Source organism: Lathamus discolor, chromosome 1 (genome assembly GCF_037157495.1).
Source record: "Lathamus discolor isolate bLatDis1 chromosome 1, bLatDis1.hap1, whole genome shotgun sequence".
NCBI lineage: Eukaryota > Metazoa > Chordata > Aves > Psittaciformes > Psittacidae > Lathamus > Lathamus discolor.
This window is the reverse complement of record NC_088884.1, coordinates 17,400,236-17,422,186: the sequence shown is the minus strand read 5'-3', so window position 1 is coordinate 17,422,186 and position 21,951 is coordinate 17,400,236. Positions and strand designations below refer to the sequence as shown.

The window sequence follows — 21,951 nt, the reverse complement described above, 5'->3', positions numbered from 1 at the left end:
GCAGACTGTGCAGGAGTGCGTGTCTCCTGTTAACTAGTGTCGGTACAGCAGAAACTTCGTGCAACTGCGCTTGGCTGGAAAACACCTCTCTTGTTCGGGGCCCTCTCGCACAGGTGTCGCTGCATGTGACACGATTCGTCAACAGAACATGGCAGAAGTCCCGGGGCCAGCTGACACAGCCGATCCCTGCTGCTTTCTTTGACGTTCCAAGGGTTACACACATTGAAGTAGACATGCACCGCGTAGTGCAGTTTGTTTGGATTTCTCTCCCGTGTTTCCGCAATCTCTGTCCCCTAGGATAACACTTTCCAGCGTTTTAAGAAATAAGCAGCACTTCCTAAGCAGTACCAAAAGAATAGAAAATCCTGGAGAACTTTTCCAACTGGTAATAACCCCTCTGTCCTGGGATTTTCTAGTCTGCCAGTGAAAATGTCATCATGGGGAAAAACATAGTTGCTTTTCCAGAGTGCTTGCGATATGTAAAGACATTAAACCAAAATAAATGTGTAGTTGTACAAATCGATCCCTCCTCATGGCAGCAAAGGCACCGCATTACTTCTTCCAGACTATGCTGCGGCACTTGAAGCTGGATGGGGAATACTGGCTGTATCTTGTGTGTTTGACAGTGAGGGGATCTTCCAGTCGAGGGTCTGTGGCCTCCGTATAGGAATAGTGGTGCAGAAGTGTTTCCTGCTAATAAGTCACAACACTTTTAAAATTAGAATACACAGAAGGACTGCAAAAGGGTCATTTAAAGTTTAACTACATACCGCAGAAAACCACATTGCAAGTATTTTGCCTTCCCCTTCCAGTTGTAAAGGCAAGAAATACTTACCAGATAAGTCATATCTAAAGAAGTCAACATCGTTGCATCATGCAGTTATTTATAAATCAAAATATTTATCTCACATTCTCTTCTGTGTTAGTAAAAACCCCAAAACATGAAGATATTTTTTCACTTTCACAATTTTTCCTCTATATATTTTAATTTTCAGAACGTTAGTGCTTGTATTATAAAAGTAACTTGTGCTCAATGGGGCTTTTTTAAACTCTATTTTTGTAAACAACTTGTCCTTTTCACTCTGTTAAGCAGTCTTTTATTGACAGATTGGAGTGAACTGGGCTGGTTTCTTCAGCTATGCTTTATTTATATCCCCTCTGTTACTAGAAGATGAAAACACTGTGAACTGTGCCCACTTAAAACACAGTAATTTTATGCCTCTCTACCTATAAGTGCCTTCTTCCCCTGGAATTGCAGCAGTTCCTAATGTCTTGCAGTAATAGTCTGCATTTCACTCCTGCACCACTAATGTTTTTGCAATGAGCATAAAGTATTCAAAACCCAAACTGGCAATGGAGTCCAGCTCTCCAGGCTGCCAGTAGCACACTCCAATGGGTTTCCCATTGGGTGCTATACACCAAAGTTAGTAATTATCATCATCATCATCATCATCATCATCAAGACAGAAGAAGCATGTGTCCAAATCCAGCTGTTTGCACGAGGTGAAGAGCAAATCCCCGTTAGGATATCCTGGCTCATGACCAGCTTGGCGCACTCGAACGGCAAATTACATCTCTGTTGTCCCTATTAAAGAAACGCCTCAGCTGACATAAGACAAGTTCACAGTTCAGGCTCTGTTTAACACAAATTATCCCTCCTCTTTCAATTCTGTTCAAAAGAAGTGCCAAGTATTAATACAGAGCCTTAAAACATGCATTTCACAAGTCAAAGAAGCAAACTGTTCGGTGCTAGGAAGGGACATGATTTTACTGTCATCGGGCTCCAGGCACTCATTTGCTAAGTCAAGACATAACAGAACACAGCTGAAATGATCATTGGACAAAAATCGTTTTGAAAAGAGTCTTTTGCATTTCTGCTAAGGTTTTCCACTCAATGACCTCACTTGTTCAAGTGTTTTCTCACACAAACCCTCAGGTGCCCCAGTTCCTACAATACCTGTAACTGTGAACACTACTGAGTTGTTTGCCATTAACCTGGGTCTGGGTTCCTGGTTTCTCATATGGCTGTGGATGACTTTGCTAAGTGAAATCAGGAAGGAGAAGTGATGACAGTCACTGAACATGAGGTTACTGGTTTTTTTTCCAGAAGGAAGAAATGCTCTTGAACTTGGCTCCGGGCAAGTTAGAGATGGGACCACTGTGCATCAAGAGTCTAGTCCGAGAACTGTGCCCACCTGATCTTTTTATGGATCAAGATCCAAAGGAGTCGGGGTTGAAATGTTTGGGGTTTTCTTTAAATGAACCTTAAGATACCTTCTGTTGGAACACTTCAGAGATCAATTCGTCAGGGACTGTAGTGACAGGACAAGGGGTAATGGGTTAAAACTTAAACAGGGGAAGTTTACATTGGATATAAGGAGGAAATTCTTTCCTGTTAGGGTGGTGAGGCACTGGAATCGGTTGCCCAGGGGGGTTGTGAGTGCTCCATCCCTGGCAGTGTTCAAGGCCAGGTTGGATGAAGCCTTGTGTGGGATGGTTTAGTGTGAGGTATCCCTGTCCATGTCAGAGGGGTTGGAACTGGATGATCTTGAGGTCCTTTCCAACCCTAACTATTCTATGATTCTGTGATTCTATGAATAGCATTTTCTAGGCCCACAGTGTGCAGCCCGCTTGGAGCCCAGCTATAAACCAGGATTGCAGCAGGTTTCCTGGCAGGTGAGACATGGTCAGGCACGTTTGTTGAGGACATTCAGAAGGGGCACAAGCAAGACCCACATCAGCTCCAGACACCTGTGAACGCTGGGAAACATTGTCAGCTACATTCGAAGGGGCCAGGCATCCCCTTGACCTTCACCTGATGCCTGGTTAGCAACTGAATCCAGCTAAGCAGTGTTACACGCTTTTAATCTTGATACATATTAAACAACTATATATATATATATGTATGCGAGCATACATCTACACGAGTAGCTACATACACATAAATACATAGGTCTATAGTGCATCTATGCTATTAAGCATATCGGATGCATATTAAACAATATCAGAGATGAACTGGAGATGGCAGTCTAAACTGGAATCAGTGATGGTAAGAAACAGTGTGCCAATGCGAGTGAAAGCACTGGAGGAGAGTTCACAGGGTCACACACCCAGAACTTCTCAGACATACCTGAATAAAACGGCTTAAACACTTGCGAAGAGTTGCTTTCAGGTAAAACACACGGTCCTTACTCACAGTCCGCAGAACTGAGAATACGCTAAGAAAGACCGAAATAAGAATTCATGCTTAATTCACAACTTAATCAATATATGTTCATTAAACAAAGATATTTCAAACGTATGCAACTACAGACTTCCAAACAGTGTGCCCAGGCTGAAGGTTCTGTTCCCCATCTGAAGTGAGATCTTATGGTATGGTGTGAATATTCTTCAACTTAAACACATTTAAAAATACACCATCATTACTAGTGAGGAAAGTCAAATAATTGTTCGTATGCCTCGAGCACCACTTGCGAAAAAGCTTAAAATAAAATGGTGTTCCGTATTGCTTCCAAAGCAGTATGAAGGTGGGGACGTGGGGATGAAGCTCTGCCTGTTTTATTGGTCCAGAAAGCAGGGGAGCTGGGTTTGAGAGAGCTGAATGGTCAGATCCCCAGGGGCTGCTTAAACTGAAGGAGGGTGGAGGAAACAATGAGATGGCAAACGCCCCTAAACTCACGGGGCTGTCCATGGCCATGGGGACTCTGCCAGAAACAGGGTGATGCAGAACGTGTCTGGGCAGTTGCAAGGGAGGGAGGAAACACCAACCAACAAGCCCCCTTAATTGCAAGACAAAATCTGAGTTGCAGCTGGCTCAGTCAGGAGTCAGTCAGTCGTCGGTGCAAAGACAGGGCAAAGAAAGGTGCTACCAAGTAGCTGGTGCAGCTCAGAGCGCTGTGTCAGTATTTTCAGGTAGTGCTCAAAATAAATCCTAACCAGAAAAAAACCCCACAAACCAACAACTCCAAAACAAAAAACCACTCCAGACCTGTTTTCCTCTTTCGCCTAACAAATTACTCCCTAAAAATGAGATGGGAATTCCACCCTGACCGTCAGCACAATTAGGCATTAGTGCGGGGCAGAGTGCCCTATCCCAAACACACACATTTGCTAAAGCACATTGAAATGCTGTATTTTTTTTAAACCAATGGAAATATCCCCCAGTAACAGATATGTTTATGAAGTAGACGGACACACAGGTTCAGTGAGGCATTTCATGGAGATCCTTTATAAAAACCAGGTGGTGGCCCAGGATAGGTCAGTATTTGTACGAGGTGGCACGTGCTTTGAGTTCATAGAGGAATCATTCAAGCTGAGCGGTTGGCCCTTGGTCAAAGGAGAGATCTCGGCAAGTCAGAGTCTGGCATCTGCATCCACACGTTCTGTACGTCACAGAGGCAAACAAGGCTGTCAGAACAATGGGGAGGCAGATGGCAAGAAGCCTGAGGGGAACCAGTGTTGGCTTGTCTCCCCCCCCCCCCCCATTTAGGTTGTGGAAAAGGACAAGAGCTCAGCTCCCCACATCCATGCGTTGGGCTGCAGCCAGACAGCAAATCTGGGTTGGTTTTTGTTTTGTTTGGGTTTTTTTTAAGGAGATGCATGGAATTCTGTTGCTGTTCAGTATCTTGTCCTTTTTCCTTTTTCCCTCCCTTTTTTTTGTGGAGAGTGACCTTTAATTTGCTGAACATTGATACTGTATTTAATAACCAAACCTTTCAGAGAGAGGAAAAGGTCTCAACTCCTCTGCTCTGAAATCTGCAATTAGCAGAGCAGAGTTTATTTTCCCCCTATCATTTGCTAAACAAGCATCTTTACCAGCTACGTATCACCAGAAACAGAAATCCACTGGCAGTTATATTTTACTTAATCTCCAGAAATTCAGATGAAGGAAATGGAACAGTCACAGAGCTGGGTCACGCACAGATCCTTACTGCTGTTTGTGGCTGGCAACTATTAATGATAAGAACAGCTATGACTGGAGGCACAAGGGGACTGAGGTATGTGTTGCTAAACATCCCCTGCCATGGAAGCAGGTAGCATCTAAATGGCACACCATTTCCTTGTATTACAGCTAGGTCTGGCTCCTGGCCACTGTGTTGCCTGTTCTGCACCCACCATTCTTCACATCCAAGTTCCTTCCTCACAGCATCCTTTCACTCATTCCATCCTGCCTCCCGTTTTAGTAATGAAGCAATCGCTAACCCAAATTACATTTACCTCTCTATTATGTAGGTTATAGTATTGTGGGAAAATGAGGAACATATTTTGCTGATGTGTAGTGAGAAAACGTACCAAATAGTCTCTATCTAAACAGAAAACCTTGTTGACAACCTTGATGTAGTTTGTTATGGCAAAAGAGAGTTCTAGAAATGAAAAACCATGATGGCCATTTCTTGTGTAGATGTGACCTGGCTGAGAAACTGACATTTCAGAGTAAGCCTGGCCTAGGATTTAAGCTAATCCACTCCCTCAATGCTCATGAAACAGCAGAATAACCCCACGGGCATTGTTTCTCACTTCTGAGGTGGCTGGGAAATACAGCCCTTGCCGTAAAGCGTTTCTTGCTCTGTCAACAGGAGCTAACAACACGTCTCAGGCCCTGCACGGGCAAGTGGTGGGTCCAGGAAAGAGAGAATGAAGCTTCCCACTAGTAGAGACGCCTGGGTTGACCAACATCCTAAAACAGAGCTCAGTGTTAATCGCTGGTGCCAACTTCATACCTTGCCTTAAAGTGGGATTTGTTACCTGAACACAGTAAGCTTTCCTTCTCCTTTTAATATGAATCTGAATAGCCCACATCTTTTTTCTTCTACATTATTCAAGTAGATTCTGTACTCTTTAGCTAAACCCAGACCTAGGTGAATCCTGTTAGATATGCTTTTATATGACATTTTTCATTACTGCCTCTTTCCAGTTGTGAAGAACATGGAAGAGAAAGGCGATGGAGTCCCACCTGCTCTGAGAAGATTCTCTTCCTTCGCACGCTGGTAAGCTCCAAGTAAAATGACTTTGTCATAAATTACTGCTAGCTTATATCCCACTCAGCACCTCTTATCGTACAGCCCTGAGTTTACCGCACAACTGAGCATAACTGGACAGCCTTTGCCGAGACTGTTGCACACGCTGGTGTGAGGTGGGTGCGCGCAACCCCCAGAAACACAGTGCTTTTTTCACATACGCCGCTGGCTGATTGAGAGCGAGGTGTGTTTGTACTGAAGCATCAGTTGATACCTGCAGCCCCATTATTCACTGCATATCCCTGGCCCCATTCACTACTTATTACTGAAATTCTTAAATATATATATAGCATATATACATATGAAAGGTGATGGCATCTTTCATGACACTTGGCACTACAGTACCACGTTCTTCATCTACTTCATATAGACTTTTCCCATGATTTCTTTTGCAAACATAAAGCTGTGATGGAGAAGGAACAATACTAAATATGACATTGACAGTGGGATTGAGTGCGCCCTCAGCAAGTTTGCAGATGACACCAAGCTGTGTGGTCCGGTTGATATGCTGGAGGGAAGGGATGCCATCCAGAGGGACCTTGACATGCTTGTAAGGTGGGCTGATGCCAACCTTATGAAGTTCAACCATGACAAGTGCAAGGTCCTGCACCTGGGTCGGAGCAATCCCAGGCACAGCTACAGGCTGGGCAAAGAAGAGATTCAGAGCAGCCCTGCAGAGAAGGACTTGGGGGTGTTGGTCTATGAGAAAATGAACATGAGCCGGCTGCAGTGTGCGCTCGCAGCCCAGAAAACCAACCGCATCCTGGGCTGCATCAAAAGGAACGTGACCAGCAGGTCGAAGGAGGTGATCCTGCCCCTCTACTCTGCTCTTGTGAGACCTCACCTGGAGTATTGTGTGCAGTTCTGCTGTCCTCAACATAAAAAGGACATGGAACTGTTGGAACAAGTCCAGAGGAGGGCCACAAGGATGATCAGGGGACTGGAGCACCTCCCGTATGAAGACACGCTGAGGAAGTTGGGGCTGTTCAGCCTGGAGAAGAGAAGGCTGTGTGGAGACCTCATAGCAGCCTTCCAGTATCTGAAGGGGGCCTATAGGGATGCTGGGGAGGGACTCTTTGTCAAGGACTGTAGTGACAGGACAAGGGGTAACGGGTTAAAACTTAAACAGGGGAAGTTTAGATTGGATATAAGGAGGAAATTCTTTCCTGTTAGGGTGGTATTAGGGTGGAATCGGTTGCCCAGGGAGGTTGTGAGTGCTCCATCCCTGGCAGTGTTCAAGGCCAGGTTGGATGAAGCCTTGTGTGGGATGGTTTAGTGTGAGGTGTCCCTGCCCATGGCAGGGGGGTTGGAACTAGATGATCTTGAGGTCCTTTCCAACCCTAACCATTCTATGAATCTATGATTCTAAATATAGCCACTACGACCAGACCTTGTGCATCGCTGAATACTCATGACGTTGTATTTATTGAACTCCAGCCTGACATCAGTTTGAAACAGCAAGTACTTCTTCTGCAAAATTGGGCTTCTCTGGGCTTGCACGCCCCAAGGTGAGAAACATCAGCCACCCATAGCAAAGGAGGATTATAAGGACCATTAACTGGAGACAAAATTCTCCTGAATCCCAACCACTGCTGCTGCTGCTGCATGGGGAAAAGAGTGGTGGCTCTGCAGCTGCAGGGAGAACCAAGTACTGCAGTGGCTGTGAGAAAGCACCAAGGTCAGAGCAGCAGGTTCAGTTCTAGCACCAAAATGCTCTGCAGTGGCTCTGAATACACAAATGGAGCATAGTGACACTTGCACCAGAGCTTTATACAGATACAGACTTGCAAAAGGCCAGTGTTTCTAAAAAGCTTTTTCTCTCAAGACATGTTCTCCTTGCCAAATGGTGACCACCCAAGGTCACTCGCAGCCTCCCATGACAGGCATGACAGAGACTTGCTGAGCATCAGGGTCCTCTGCATGCCGGCAAGGGCAACACATGCAGGTAATGGTTATCGGAGTGGCTTTCAATTCCCTCCCTTCCCATTGTACCCTGCCCTTCTGAAACACTGTCCCTTAGGAACAGGACTCATTTTAATTCCTGCTACTATTCAGCCAGTTTCTTCTGCTTTTCCCATTCATTCTTTTTCCTCAAGACATTTGTGTATTCTTCCCTCAAACTCCTTGGAAATTCAGCTGTTAGGCCTTCTCCATCTTTAGATACAGGCTGTTCCCCAAATCTTTCTCTTGTCGGTTTTGTGCTTTATCTTCTATGCTCAGGAGATTTTAAATCCTTAGGAACTCCTCTCCTACAGACTAGCCCAAGTCTGCTCCAGCTAACTGGTTTTAATGGCATACCTTCCCCTCTGCTGCTCCAGCAGGAATTCTTCTGTCCCATCTTGATTCCAGAGAAACACACATCTAATGAATCCACATGTACACTTGGCTCGCTTCACTTTCTGTTGAGACACAATCACTGCAGCTGAAGAAGCCAGTTTCTCTTCATCCTGCTGACAACTAGTTGCTTTGCACAGCAGCAGGGAAGGACTAGATGAAAACCCTGATGGGCAAGCAGGGAGCTTCACCCATACACTTCCATTCTTTCTCCTCAGTATTTCGTAACCTTGCTGGCAGGCACAGAGAGCCATATTGAAAGTTTTTTCCATGAGACCATGAGAGGTTCTGAGCAAAGGACATAATGGTTGCTGATGAATGTTTTAATCTATCATCATGTGATACAGCAAACCCATCATCTGCACTGAAAATCCACTGTTAAAGATAACCTTGGGACCTCTTCCACTGGGTCCTTTACTTTGTTGGCAACTTTGATTTTTCCTAGAACAATAATCCTTGGTTGCATGTGGTACCACCCTGTTTCTCAGCCTTGCCATCATCTGTGTTTTGAGGCACTGGATTACCGCACTGCATCACCACCTACAATTTTGGTAGCAACTTTACTATTTCTGGAATGATCTTACCAGGAAGGTGAGGTGTCAGGTAGCTGGATTTAGTCCTTGGGACATTACGTACTGGCACTCTCTACCTTCTTCATTTACATTCAGGTAAGTAACTCTGGTCACACCATCTGCGAAGCACACAGTATCCAGCTGAAGGAGCTAAGGAGGGTTAGACAAGTTCTTAAATGTAAAATGATGGCTCACTAGGTTTAGTAATTTAGTAATTACTGACTTTATAATGGATTCCTTTGCACTCAGAGAATCAGTTTTGTAGCAGCCTTTGCATTGCAGCAAAGACCTGGAACAGGAGCAGCACTTCAACTCTTCATGAGCGTATGGCATTTACTTTCTTAGCAGCATCTCTCAGGCCCAGTCTTCTGCAGTTGTGCTGGCTCCTGGCATCTGTGACAAAGGCCGCTTCATGCTCAGTACATGCCTACAGGAACTTTAAACAGGCTCTTGAATGACACAGGCTTTTCTAGTACCCTGTAAGAAGTTCTGGCTAACTTGGTGAAGGATACCACCTATCCCTACACATGGAACTGTTGGGACACATGGAAAATGCTTGCATGGTAACACCAGTTACCATCCAGTCTGCACCAGTGCATGGCAGGGTACATGAGACTGCCTCAGTGCTTTTGAAAACAGGACAAGTTCTTCTGGAGCCCTAGCTCAGGCTGCCTTGTCAACTCTGATCATTGATCCCTTTTCCTCCAAAGGGAAAAAAACATAGGAAAAAAGCATATTCTGCACTTCTTAGCACAAGAAAGAGTGGTGCATTCCACTGCCTCAGTTTTGACTGATACCAGTGCCTACAAGGTACTGCTAAACAAACTGCCCATTGTTGGCACAAACATTCCAGGTAACAAAGATCCAGCTCATTATTTGGACAAGTTCACAGCAGCCCCTAATCGTTTATGCCAGGATGCACTTAGCTCAGAATCCATTTGCTGGCTGGTCCATATTATTAGGATAGAAAACAGTCTCATTTTTGTACACTCTCAGTGCCTGCTTTGTCAATGGAGAAGGATAACATCAGGTACACATACCTAGCAGTGGTTCGTTGGTTGGTTTTTCCCCCCCTCCTTACTATGGCATAGGCTTTAAAATTATATCAGAAACCTTATAACTGCTATTGAAAACAATACTAGAGAATATTAGAATACTCAAGGCCCAGATTCTAGCAAAAGGAAATCCAAGCATTATGTTAATATCAGGATAGTCTGCAATAACATGGAGGACCAAAATGAACAATATGCAGAGAAAAATCAAGCTTCCAAAAATGATCAGAAATCAAAAAGCAGCATGTAGAGCGATAACTTAAAAGTACTGGATTTCATATAGAGATCAGAGTTGCTGGATTCAGTCTTGACTGTAAAAGCTCCACAGTCTGGAGAAGCACTTCAAATACATAAAATGTGTTGCAAAGAAAATGGGAGCAAACTGTTCCGTATGCCCACTGCTAAGGTAAAAAGAGGGTAAGATCCAGCAAAACTTGGCATTTCCTAATATCTACCTTTATACTAATAATACCAAAGCCCTACAAGAACTTGGAGAATAAGGATAATCTTTATCACTAACATTTACTTTCGCAGCAGCCATTCAGGATTTCAAGATTTCCACAACTGTTCTTGGCCAGTCGTGATTTTGCTTCCTCATGTTCCTGCTTTTACAACTAACTGAAAGGCTTGCACAGCTGACCAGTTCTGCAGCCTCTGAAAGCTGGTTTAACAATGTAGCGTCATGTCAAAGGAAAGAAGGAAGCAGATTTTTCTTCCTGCTTAGTTCAAAACTGCTAATGGCTCTTGAAGCTCAGATTTCTACTCCAGTTGCTCACACAGCTATTAAGTGTCACAGCAAAGTTGCAAATGTATTAAAAACACCCGTTTATCTTTGGAATATTTAGTTATTTTGCAATTAACTTACTAACTTTTCCAAGCCTCTTTCCCTAATCCCCAAATTATGTGGAAGTTATTTCTACACAAAACCTGTTACAGGACAGCCAATCACAGTAGCAGATGAAAATATTGCTAGTTAATAAACCTACAAAGTACTAAGCACTCATTCTCACAGAAAGAATAAAGTACATATTTACAGCTCCCTTCTTTAACTATGGAAAAAAAAATGATGCAAATTTTTCCCTTTCAAAAAGAGTTCAGAGTTGACATTGTCACACAAAAATTGACACTTCAGGGGTACAAACAAGCTAAGTTTAATCTAAACCTAGTTTACAGTTGCACCAGAGGAAGAACAGTTTCAGTCTTTCCAGTAAACAAATGTGGCAGAAGCTGTGTCTGTGTCACCAAGTAATTCAGCACAACAGGGGTGAAGCCACAACAATCAACAGTTGATGTTCAACCTCTATGTCTATAGCATATACAGCCTGGAAATTTGAAGACCAGGTTTATTCTTTTCCTCCAGACAGCCTCGACACATAGATGCTTTCAAGCTGCCTGAAGGAAACCTCTGCTACGGAGTCATGTAACCACTTGGAGCTGAAGGGAACCTGGCACACGTCAAGAGCCCAGCTCCCAGGTCCCCAAAAGGAAGTGAACTTGAGAGCACCCAAACTGCTTTGTCAGCCGAACTACCATGTGGCAAGTGGGATGAGAGAGGGATTTAATACAAACTACACAAACTACATCACTGCCGTAGGTGCAGCTGGAGTCATCCCCTAAAGAGAACACATCTATCAGGATGCTCAGCCTCACACACCACCATTAACCCTGGGCCAAATGACCATTCACTAATGAACTGCATTACAGTGTTCCAACTGAACCAGCCAGCAGAACTGTTACCAGCATGTAGAGCATAAGAAGCAGCAGTGGTGTAATCAAAACTACAGTGATTTTAAAGTTTCATTCTACCTGCAGTATGAATTTTAAGACAGGCATACAAAAAGGGGTGGCTCAGGAGAACCTGAAAGCCAAATTGCCACTGCCCTTGCCAGTGTTCACAAAGAAGTTTAAAACTACTTGCAGAAGTTAAAATTCCTTTGTATAAAAGGGCACTGAGATGAGTAAGACATAATACACTTCATAAACACAAGCATTTTACAAGTCCATATTACAAGACATAATGTCCAGTACATCAGCATTCCACAATACAAAGCTTGTCTTTATATTTAAAATAGAGTATAAACGAACAGTAATTCACATTAAGACAATTGCCACAGCACTATTTCTCAGAGGAAGTGCTTTACCTACACACAGTATCCTGAAGCCTATCAAGCAAGCTATAAATTTCTCCAATTTAAAAGGGGTAGGGTAGAAACGAAAGGAAAGAGCAGGGACATCCAAAATATTTGAGAGACATCAAGAACTCCAAATGTGCCATGTGCCTGAGCTGATACTCAGGTCAGCTTCAGCTGGGGAGTCGTTACCCCTAAATATGATGCAACATACCATCTCAAAAAAGTAACAAAGTAGTTATTTACTTATAAATGGCTTTATTGAAGCTATAACTTAATAAATTTGATGTTCAAGGTGTAAAATCATCTCACAGACTAAAAATTAACACAACAGGAAAAAAATGTAAGTAATACAAATCTACCTATGTCACCCTACTGGTAGAATTGAACCTGTAGGATACTATTCTTTGAAGATACGCATTAAGGCTATCACAAGACCGAATAAACAGAGAAGAAAACAGAATAATAGAGTACTTCACAGTAAAATACCTCTTTATTAGGAATATATTTAAAACTAGCTTTTTATTTCAGGTAAGAAAAATAGCATTCTGACTTTTAGCCAGTGCTGATTCCGGTCATACACAATAAAAACAGCTAGAAAAGTTATTTGCACAGTTGTTGCCCAGTAACAGTTCTCTTAACTGACCATTCATTGCCTTTGATTTTTAGTTTGTTGTTAAATACATTGAAGAAATTCTTCAAACCAGGTGTGTATTTAGATCTTTCCTAAGACTGACAGACTGACTTGACAGCGACTCCGCATGTTACTAGCTCATATACAACTGTTAAAAGCCTTCTTTTAAAGAACATGATTCAAAGCTGACCTGTGGAGACAACTAAGAGGGCAACTTTGCAGGAAGACTGGTAGAACAAATCCCACTCTTTTACTATACAGCTGAGTACTGTAAAGTAGCAGCAATGTCAAGAACTTCAGTTAATTCTATACCCCTTTATAAGACAGCACTGAAGAACATCACATAGGGGTATTGTTACTACAATTCATACGGTAAACTGTTCTGTGTGTACATTTTTCTACAAGTCCAGACTCTCTCTTGCTATGCTGTAACTCAACAGATTAATTAATTGTATCATGCTGCAAACAAAGATATGAAACCTTTGTGTAAGCTTTACTGGTTTAGGAGTGTGCATAAATACCTGCCTTCTAAAAATACAGAAGCTGTTTAATTTTCCATCATAAGCTTATGTATCATGAGCAATATAATTAGGCAGCATGATTTAAAACATGTTTTCATCCAATTAAAAATGAAGTCCATGCATTTCATGAAGGTCTGATGCAGCATTTGTAATGAAATCCCTGTTTTTAGATACCTGACATCCATTTTCAATACTAGATATATCAGACAGGGGAAGTATTCTCCAGACAAATACATTGGTTTTGTTTTTGTAATTTCTTCCATCCTCTGTGGCCAATATGAAGCTAAAATATACCTGTTTTAAGTAGGCTTCCATATGTTGATGTTTCTTAAATGCTGATGGAAATGATGATATTACAACAATCTCCAAATACACTGAGAATAGCCAATAAGCCACAAGTTTGTGGCTGTTTTAAGCAGTATCTTAAAAAAAAAAAACAACAAAACAAAAAAACAAACATAGAAACACCAAAATTAAGCTATATCAGGAAGCAATCTGATACTCAAATAAATAGAAAATTTGCATTTTAATGTCACACTGAATTTTAGTACATTTCAATCCAAGAAAAAAATAAACTGACAGACACAGCAAGGAGTACAGGGTTATATATTACAATATGCCTTGTTATAATACATTTGTGGCTTATGATAGAGAAACCTCAAGGGCAGACAGTTTGAGCTCACTTAATTGTCAGATACAAAGCATTAAATGCATTTCTGAAATAAGTACTTTTATTTAATTTTGAAATCTTAAAACAGTGTTAGAACTTGCCCTTTCCTTTAAAAAAAGAAAAAAGAATTTAGTTACCAAGGAGCTAAATAAGTATTCTGAAAGGTTTACACAACACAGAAAATGCTTTTCCCAATTTTACATACAATGAAAGGATACACAATTTCAAAAAGAGCACCTACAACACTCCATGTTGACCTTGACCTAGAAATGCATATTACTGATCTCCACAAAGAATCCAGCAGATTTTGGAAGTTGTCCATTTCACATGAAAGCAAGAGAAAGGGTTATCATATGCAAAAATATTTTTCCCAACTGTTCTTAACTTGCAATTGAAAACTAAAGGCATGGTCTCTTCATTATAAAAAAATAAAGGTACAACAGAAACTCTAAAGGAAAATATTCAGCTACACTGAAGCTGCAACCCTTTGAAAAGAAAGAAAAAGGAAGAAAGTCAAGTAGCTAAGATTTGTGCTCTAACCAAACTACTTACAGTGATTTTCAATGGCAAAAGCCCATGCTGACTGGGTGATTTGACAGTTCCACATACTTTTTGTAATTCTTATTTGTATTACAAGGACACTAAAATGATCCAGTCATGCAACGTTCACTTTAAGCATTCTGCATCTCTTTTCCAATCTTATAGCTAAGGATCTTGTTCCAGTCAATCTTGGTGCGGGTAACTGGCAATTGTCGACGTAAGGCCTTGAAAGTAGTGTCCGACATAGTCTGATAATTCTCACTGATAGCAGTCTGTTGAAGTCACACAAAACAAAGACACATCAAGAACAGGATGTTACAGAAGTTAAATGACTGAGTAGTCTTGTTACCTCTTAAAAAGGCTTAATAAAAATATTCTACATTAAAATAATATCTTATGAAGGAAAGCTGCTAGATCTAGACTGAAACTATGTGAAGAAAATCAGTGAGACAGCTGCAATAAACATGGCCATAGCCTAAGGGCTTCAGCAAACCACAGCAGCATGAATAAAGCCCTGATCAGTTAGCTCATACATCATTAATTTCAGACACCAAAGTCTTCCACTGCTTTTTCTGTGGCGATAGTTGGGTCAGTCCACAATATCGTATGAACTTGAATACAATACACATGATACATACATAGTAAATTTTTATTAAAGAGCGTTTTTCTTAAACTGACAGAACATGGCATCTGAAATTTACCTTGTGCTCAAGACCTAAATGAACGTGAATTGACATCTACAGAGGATATCTAGAACAGTTACACTTTGCTAACTTTAAAATGACTAACTGAAATGGATAATACTTATACTTAGCAAAGCTGTCTAACAGACTCTAAACAGAATCTGTACAAAAATTCCACTTAAGGGATACACTAATACTGAAAGAGCTCAGAATTGATGGTATTTGATCATGCCAGGGACCTTCCTGCTCTCAAAACAAAACCCATTTTAATGTTGCTTTAAGTAGGTGATTGCAAATCACCAGAAGATATGAAAAGGGAGGATACAGTTAACAGCAGCATATAATCTACATTTGTAAGGAACTGCTTTATCTTGGTATCAGAAGCTTGCTCATTATAGAATACTAGCTTTGGTTAAGTATATGGTAATGTTATACATGTGAGTAAGGATACAGTTTTTGTTTCCAACATACCTGATATTCATTTTCTGCAGCCTCTACGATTTTTATAAATTCCTTTGCTGTCTGGGCTTCATTCTAGAAAAAAACAAAAAACCAGCATATCTGAATGAGGTCTGATGTACAGCATGATCCCAAGAGCATTTGGATTATGTTTTTTTTCTGTAGTTATGAGTGATGTCAGGTAGACTCCAGGTAGACACAACCATTTAGTGGCTATACCAAAACTGAACAAAATGTTTATCCAAAAGGCACATGCCACATAAAAACAGTTGAATGGCAACATGCATAAAAGTTACCATGGAGCTCATTAGTATATTCTGATTTAAAATTCTATGGCATTACAAAGACACATGGACCAGAATAACATCTGGAAGTATGACCATGTACACACACAAATCTCTAAAAACATACAGAGTACATGTATTATCAATGTTAAATTTCCAGTACAAATTCAGGAAAACTTAAGAGACCACCACCTAACCCAGAAGTATGCAGAATGCAACCAAAAAAAAAAATCAAGACAAATTGTTCACCTCTACACATTCTGAATCCGAAGACTAAACAGAGGCAAACACTCGACATTATATGCCTAGACTTCTAAAAACATCCTCAAGTACATCTTGCAAAAATGAGGGTCCCACATACCACAATGTCCAAAATTCATTACGGCTGATAAACACTTCCTTGGCTTCAGGCCTCACCCTTAAGTATGCAAGTGTGTGTTTGTCTTGAAAATAAAAAATGACCCATCAGTCAATCTGGAGACAAATTAACTGAAGTGCTTGAAAGAAGTCTCAAGAAGGAAGTGAGGGTTCATGAATTTCAAGACTTCCAACTTGGTGTTAGAGACATTCCTAAGGGTGCTTTCTGCAGAAGCTGTTGAAAGTTAGGAGTGTTCTTTCCCCATGTGATCCCTCATTCCTACAAAGGCAAAGACTGGGAAAGAACTGTGGCAGCTTCGATTACAACTGGTTCAAAGTTCCAGTGAAACTGCACCTAGCAGCCGTGAAAGCGCTCCTACACACCACAGAAAGACATAAAGGAGGAGTCAGAGACCAAGTAGCAATGAAAGGGCTTTGACTTTTCACTGAACTGAGGCAATGAATTCAAAGGCTCTGCTAACAAAAGGAAGAATTCAGGGGTATGAAGTCTTATTTGGCTCAGAGAGAAACTAGGGATAAGAAACTAACCTTCAGCAAAACTATTCATAGCTCTAGCTACAACAGACCTCTTCAGTCATTTATTTCAGTTGCGAACATTAATGATATAAAACTGCTTCTCTGCCAAACAACAAAAAAGAAGAGTCATTCAGGCTCCTTTTAATCTACCTACCATTCCTTCTGTGTGAAATAAGAACGTGTGCAGCCTCTGCCCTCTGTGAAGCTCAAAATCAAGGCTAAAAATTGGTAATTAGCAGCATACTTGCTTTTGTTTTAACAGAAGGTAGGAAAGTTAGATAAAAGATGTTTTCCTACTTATCGGTCTTCTCCTGCTTTATTAAATTGCGGAATAGGTTTAAATTATTTCCCAATAGAAAGTGAAGCAAAAGCTATTGAAAGGGGAACTTCTTCCACATGATCTTCCCTGAAGCAACTTTTAGTTGAATGATGGACTAAACGGATCCCTTCACTTAGGGGATCAAAAGTAACTTTATACCTACAGCTCCAGGAGCATTATCAGTTGGCACCACCCCCCCCATTCTTTGTAGTGCTATTACAATTGAAAAGCCAACAAGCCTTTCTTTATATTAGCAAACAATATTGTTTATTGATGAGTTAAGCTTTTCAGACAAATTGGTCACGACTAGTTATTAACTTTTAAACGCTTCTACTGTTTGCTTTTACAAATGCCCTCTGCCAGTTTGACCTCACCAGCTCAAGTTTTATTACAGAACACTCCAACAGAAAATCTCCCTGTTTATAAACGCAATCTCCAGTAGGCAAGAGGAGCATTACTTCAAAAGCAGTAGTTGTTCATATTGCCACATTACCAATGTATCTAATACTGTTTTCAAACAACTTTTACTTTCACTGCCTGCTTCTCACATAATCCATTTGGGAAGAAGTTGAAAAACAATAAGATGCTTTAAATATAAAGCGTGTTATGCTTCTCAAGCTGAAGCATCTCTGAAAGGGCTTTTTGTATGGAAAAGCAAGAGGCTGACAGCACCAGTTACAGACAGGGAGGAAATGAAGGGGGAGTACTCACCAACTGGTATCATTTGTTTACTAATTTTAGCATACTGGTCTTCTCCCAGTGAAGCAAAGGAGAGTCTCCTATTGTACTATGTAAGTGGGTTGTTATAACTCAAACCTTATTCATATTAAAAAAATAATTTTATAGGTCATTCTGCAGACCTACAAAAGTTTAAATACAACAGTGCAGAAAGACTGACAGGAAGCTAATTACAGATTTACAATCAAAGTTAATTTAATTTATATAAGCCACATGCAGTCATATATTAATTTAAGGTTTTGGTTTTTTTTTTCCTTTTAGTTTTAAACAGTAACTATACGTTAGGTAGAAGTAGTAAATGTTACACACACACTATTTAAAAATTAGAACATTAATTCCCATTCACGCAAAACAGCAAACTCACATCCCAATTTCTGAGCCTTTTTTAATCTTGCTTTTCTTCTTAAATTGAAAAGTCACTTCAATATATGGACTAAGCTTTTTAAAAGTTCACTTACAGACACTGTTAGAGAATCTTGTATGTCTTTATGGCTCACCAGCTGAACGTTACCATCTTCATAATAATGAACCTACAGAAAAATTAAAGAATATTGTATGAAATGTTAGAGACCAACAACATACAGGAAAATCAAAGCACTATAGTATTTATCATAACAACAAACCTACACAAATGAAATGAAAACACACATAAAATGTTACAGAACAACAAAACAAATTGGAAAAACAAAATGTTGTAAAATCTAAATATTTTTGAGGGGAATAGTAAAGAAGGTACTTGAAGCATTTTTTGTGTTGGTGTTAATCAAAATGTAAACATCTTTACATGAAACATCATGATGACAACAACATACTATTTATGGGACCTTACTAGAAACTCTTGAAATGAATAGGCTATTCTAAATGGTGAAGATATATTCAAAATGAGAATAGTTTTGGCAAAGCTTCAGGATACTATGAAGATGTTTTTCTGCATCATATAAACTCTTTTCTAGGGACAGCGCAACATTAAGCTTCCCTTTCTAGATCTGCGTAGTTTTGGTATTTTCCTCTATTAGATATAGCTCATAACAAAAGCTGGTATATATCTAAACAAAAGAGCTATTTGAAACAGAGTTTGCCAAGGTTAGATAGCAAAGCAGAATGAAATCTATTTCCTCTTGAAATGTCATATCTACAGAATAGCTTCCTTGATTATTTTGCAGCATGAGGAGACCAGTAGAACTCTACCCAAGCTAACTTCAGTACTTTCAAATTCAGTTGGGAAGGATCTGAAAACATTCAGTTTCTAATGCAAAGGTTGGAAAACTTAAACAGGAAGCATATATAGTTACATGTAATCATTCATAATAACTGACACAGAAGACACTGACTTTTAAACAGGTATCCTTAAAGATCTTTTTACAATTTTGATAAAAGTCAACATAGTCAATGTAGCTGATATTATGAGAAACTGAAACATTTGTGTCTCACCTTATTAGCCAAGGTAACATTTTAATTTGGAGAGCAATGCACAATACCATAATTTCATATACATTATGACCATGTGTGTAAGAGATTGCTAATTTTATAAAAAATAGAGGAAACAACAGAGTAAGACAGCTGTAATACCTAAGCAAAAGAAAGGTTTTCTATATGAAAAAAAAAAAACATTTCCTATCATTCATCTTACATTATTATTTTGCTTATTATCAAATACTTATTTTTCAACAGAAGGTACCATCCTAACCATAAAATAAGCTTCTTTTCAAATCAAATACTGGGTAAAACTTCTGCCAGCCTTTTTCAATCCAGTTCCTAAAAGATGAGAAGTACTTTCTCAGTGCAAAATCTGAGACCTCCGAATGAAACAGCAGAACCCAGAGAAGTATGAACCTCCCCTCTTTGTCACAGTCCACTGCAGAGAGCCCAAACCACCCCTGTGCTCTGAGGCCAGCATCAGCATGAACATCTTATCTATCTTACCAAGTCACATTCCTGGCAAATGCTCAGGCCTAAAAACTTAACAGGGATCAAGAGTCAAATCTGTTCTGGGATGTGTTATATCTTACACAAAATATGAGAAGTAACTGTTCTGTACTATACCTCACTGACATCCTTCTAGAATGCTAGGGCTGGGTTCAGAAGGCTACAAGAAGGATGATGTTTATGAACAGAACCTCTTGGAAAGGTTAACTAAGGAGGGATGAAAATAACAAATTATCTAAGAGATAAAATTAGTAACCAGTACACTTATCAGTTTTTTTCCATGCACAGTTGGAGAATGTCCAAGCACCACAGGGACTTAGTTTTAGTAAAAGGCTCTGCTATTGCAGTTTTACCCTTAAATATAATTAAAAGAAAATTAATCAATATAAGAGATTAAGACAGTTGAGAATATCCTATGTTAGAATTTATTAATAGATTTTTTTTTTTTTAAGGGAAGAAATTGTGCAAGTGACCTTAAAAATACTGAAAACACCTGAAGATAGCAGGCAATGCTGGAATCTGCCCCAACTTATTTTTAAAAGCTCTTATCAGAAACAGAGCAATGCCTGTACTGCTGTCAAATAGGGGAATGGCTGTATTGCAAATAACACAAACTTCAGTACCCTGAAGCACTTTATCTGGAGGGAGTAAGGGGAGCACTCCCACAAACACTGAAGAATTTGTACACAATTTCTAAAGAAATTGAAACTGACTTGAAAATTCCCTGGTGAAGCAAGTAGCAAAAAAGTGAAACTTTTCATCACTTTCCGGAACACAGACTTTAACAGATGTAAACAATGCCTTAATTATGTGAAACAGTAATAAAAGACAAAATCAGCTGGTGTCCAAATCAAGATGCTTATTAAAATCTACCTAACATCCCTAAATCAGGCTATTTTCTAGGCTACTGGGCTCACCTTTCCCAGAATTAGGTAGACATCTGCCTACTTGTTCTGAAAAATCTCCTAAAACATTTAACCAGAAGTGCATGCTGTGGAGAAAATCTTTGCTGCCAGCTGGATTTGAGTGACAGTTTACTTACATCCTCCCAAATTCTTGAGAAGCCTAAAAGTTACTTAAGATGCTTACCATGACTTTGATCAGACAACAATGATGGTTGTCGATATTTGACTATCATTCTAGCTGTCAGAGAATTTGCCCCAGAAAGTGAAACCAGATTCAGGCCCCCGGTTGGGTGGATCTGAACACAGCTACCTACCGCATCCTAAAATAACATCCTAGCTTCAGGGTATGGCTAGAAAGACACTGCATTGTATCTTCCTTCTGCAGTCAATTCACTGACCAGTAAGGAAGTGCAAAACTCATGGGGGCACAGAAAGAGCAGGAAAATGGAACTTGAATAAAGTACTGTGCTAAAAGCCAGGCTGCACTAAGATCCTAGTCCCTGATTCCAGAACTGTTTTAATAAACTCCTGCAAAATATGCAAACACATTCCAAGGAACCAATCCAGGAAATCAAGTCCCCCTGCTGACCACATGACAAGTCAGGCTTCCTTTGGTCTCAAGATTTCTGCATTCCTGCTCAGGCAGTATGAATGCCCTAAAGCCACCAGTAAGGGCAAATTCTGAATGAAGCAGACCCTGATTCAAAAACTACAGATGGTGGAATGACTGAAACCAAAGATTCCCACCTTTCTGAGCCGCTGGGTGGGTAACATGAAAAAAATCCAAATCCTGCTATTATCAGTTAAAGAAGAAAAAAAGTTGTACTTTAAAAAAGAGCATACCCTCAGGAAAGGCTTGTGCCACTTTGAATTCAAGAAGCAAGAAACCAAAGAGATACATGCCTAGCTGGGGTGAATACACCTTCTGAAAGTCTTCTAAACCATTAAACACATATTCTTCTGTTTGTAAGATTAGGTAAATATGCAATTAAATTCACTAACACTTAAGTGAATGGCCATCTCTGCTTTGCTTATTGGGTCCCCAAATTCTCTTAGAATATTTAATACACTGGCCTGAATCTCCCTTGATAATAACTGGAGAGTTTACTGATCAGGACACAGTCTGAGATAAGCATACCTGAATTTTCAAGATGCCAGCCACTTGAGTGGTTGAAGGGGTGATTGTAAACTTCCATTCTGACCTCCAACGGCCATTCCTTTAAAGAAAATAAAACGGAAATCAGATGTCACCCCACTGGTTAAGAAGAAGACCC

At 40.3% G+C, this 21,951-nt stretch overlaps 1 protein-coding gene across 1 annotated transcript in view; it reads right to left on the bottom strand.

The window, feature by feature from the left end:
• Positions 1–12,578: 12,578 nt before the first annotated feature.
• CAPZA2 (capping actin protein of muscle Z-line subunit alpha 2) overlaps positions 12,579–21,951 on the bottom strand; it is a 35,444-nt gene continuing 26,071 nt past the window's right edge. Inside the window, exons 7-10 of the mRNA XM_065699683.1 lie at positions 21,816–21,894; positions 18,305–18,376; positions 15,624–15,686; positions 12,579–14,741 (exon numbers count right to left, since the gene is read on the bottom strand). Coding sequence (XP_065555755.1) covers positions 14,601–14,741; positions 15,624–15,686; positions 18,305–18,376; positions 21,816–21,894 — 355 coding nt within the window. The 3' untranslated portion in view covers positions 12,579–14,600. The remainder of the gene's footprint in view (positions 14,742–15,623; positions 15,687–18,304; positions 18,377–21,815; positions 21,895–21,951) is intronic.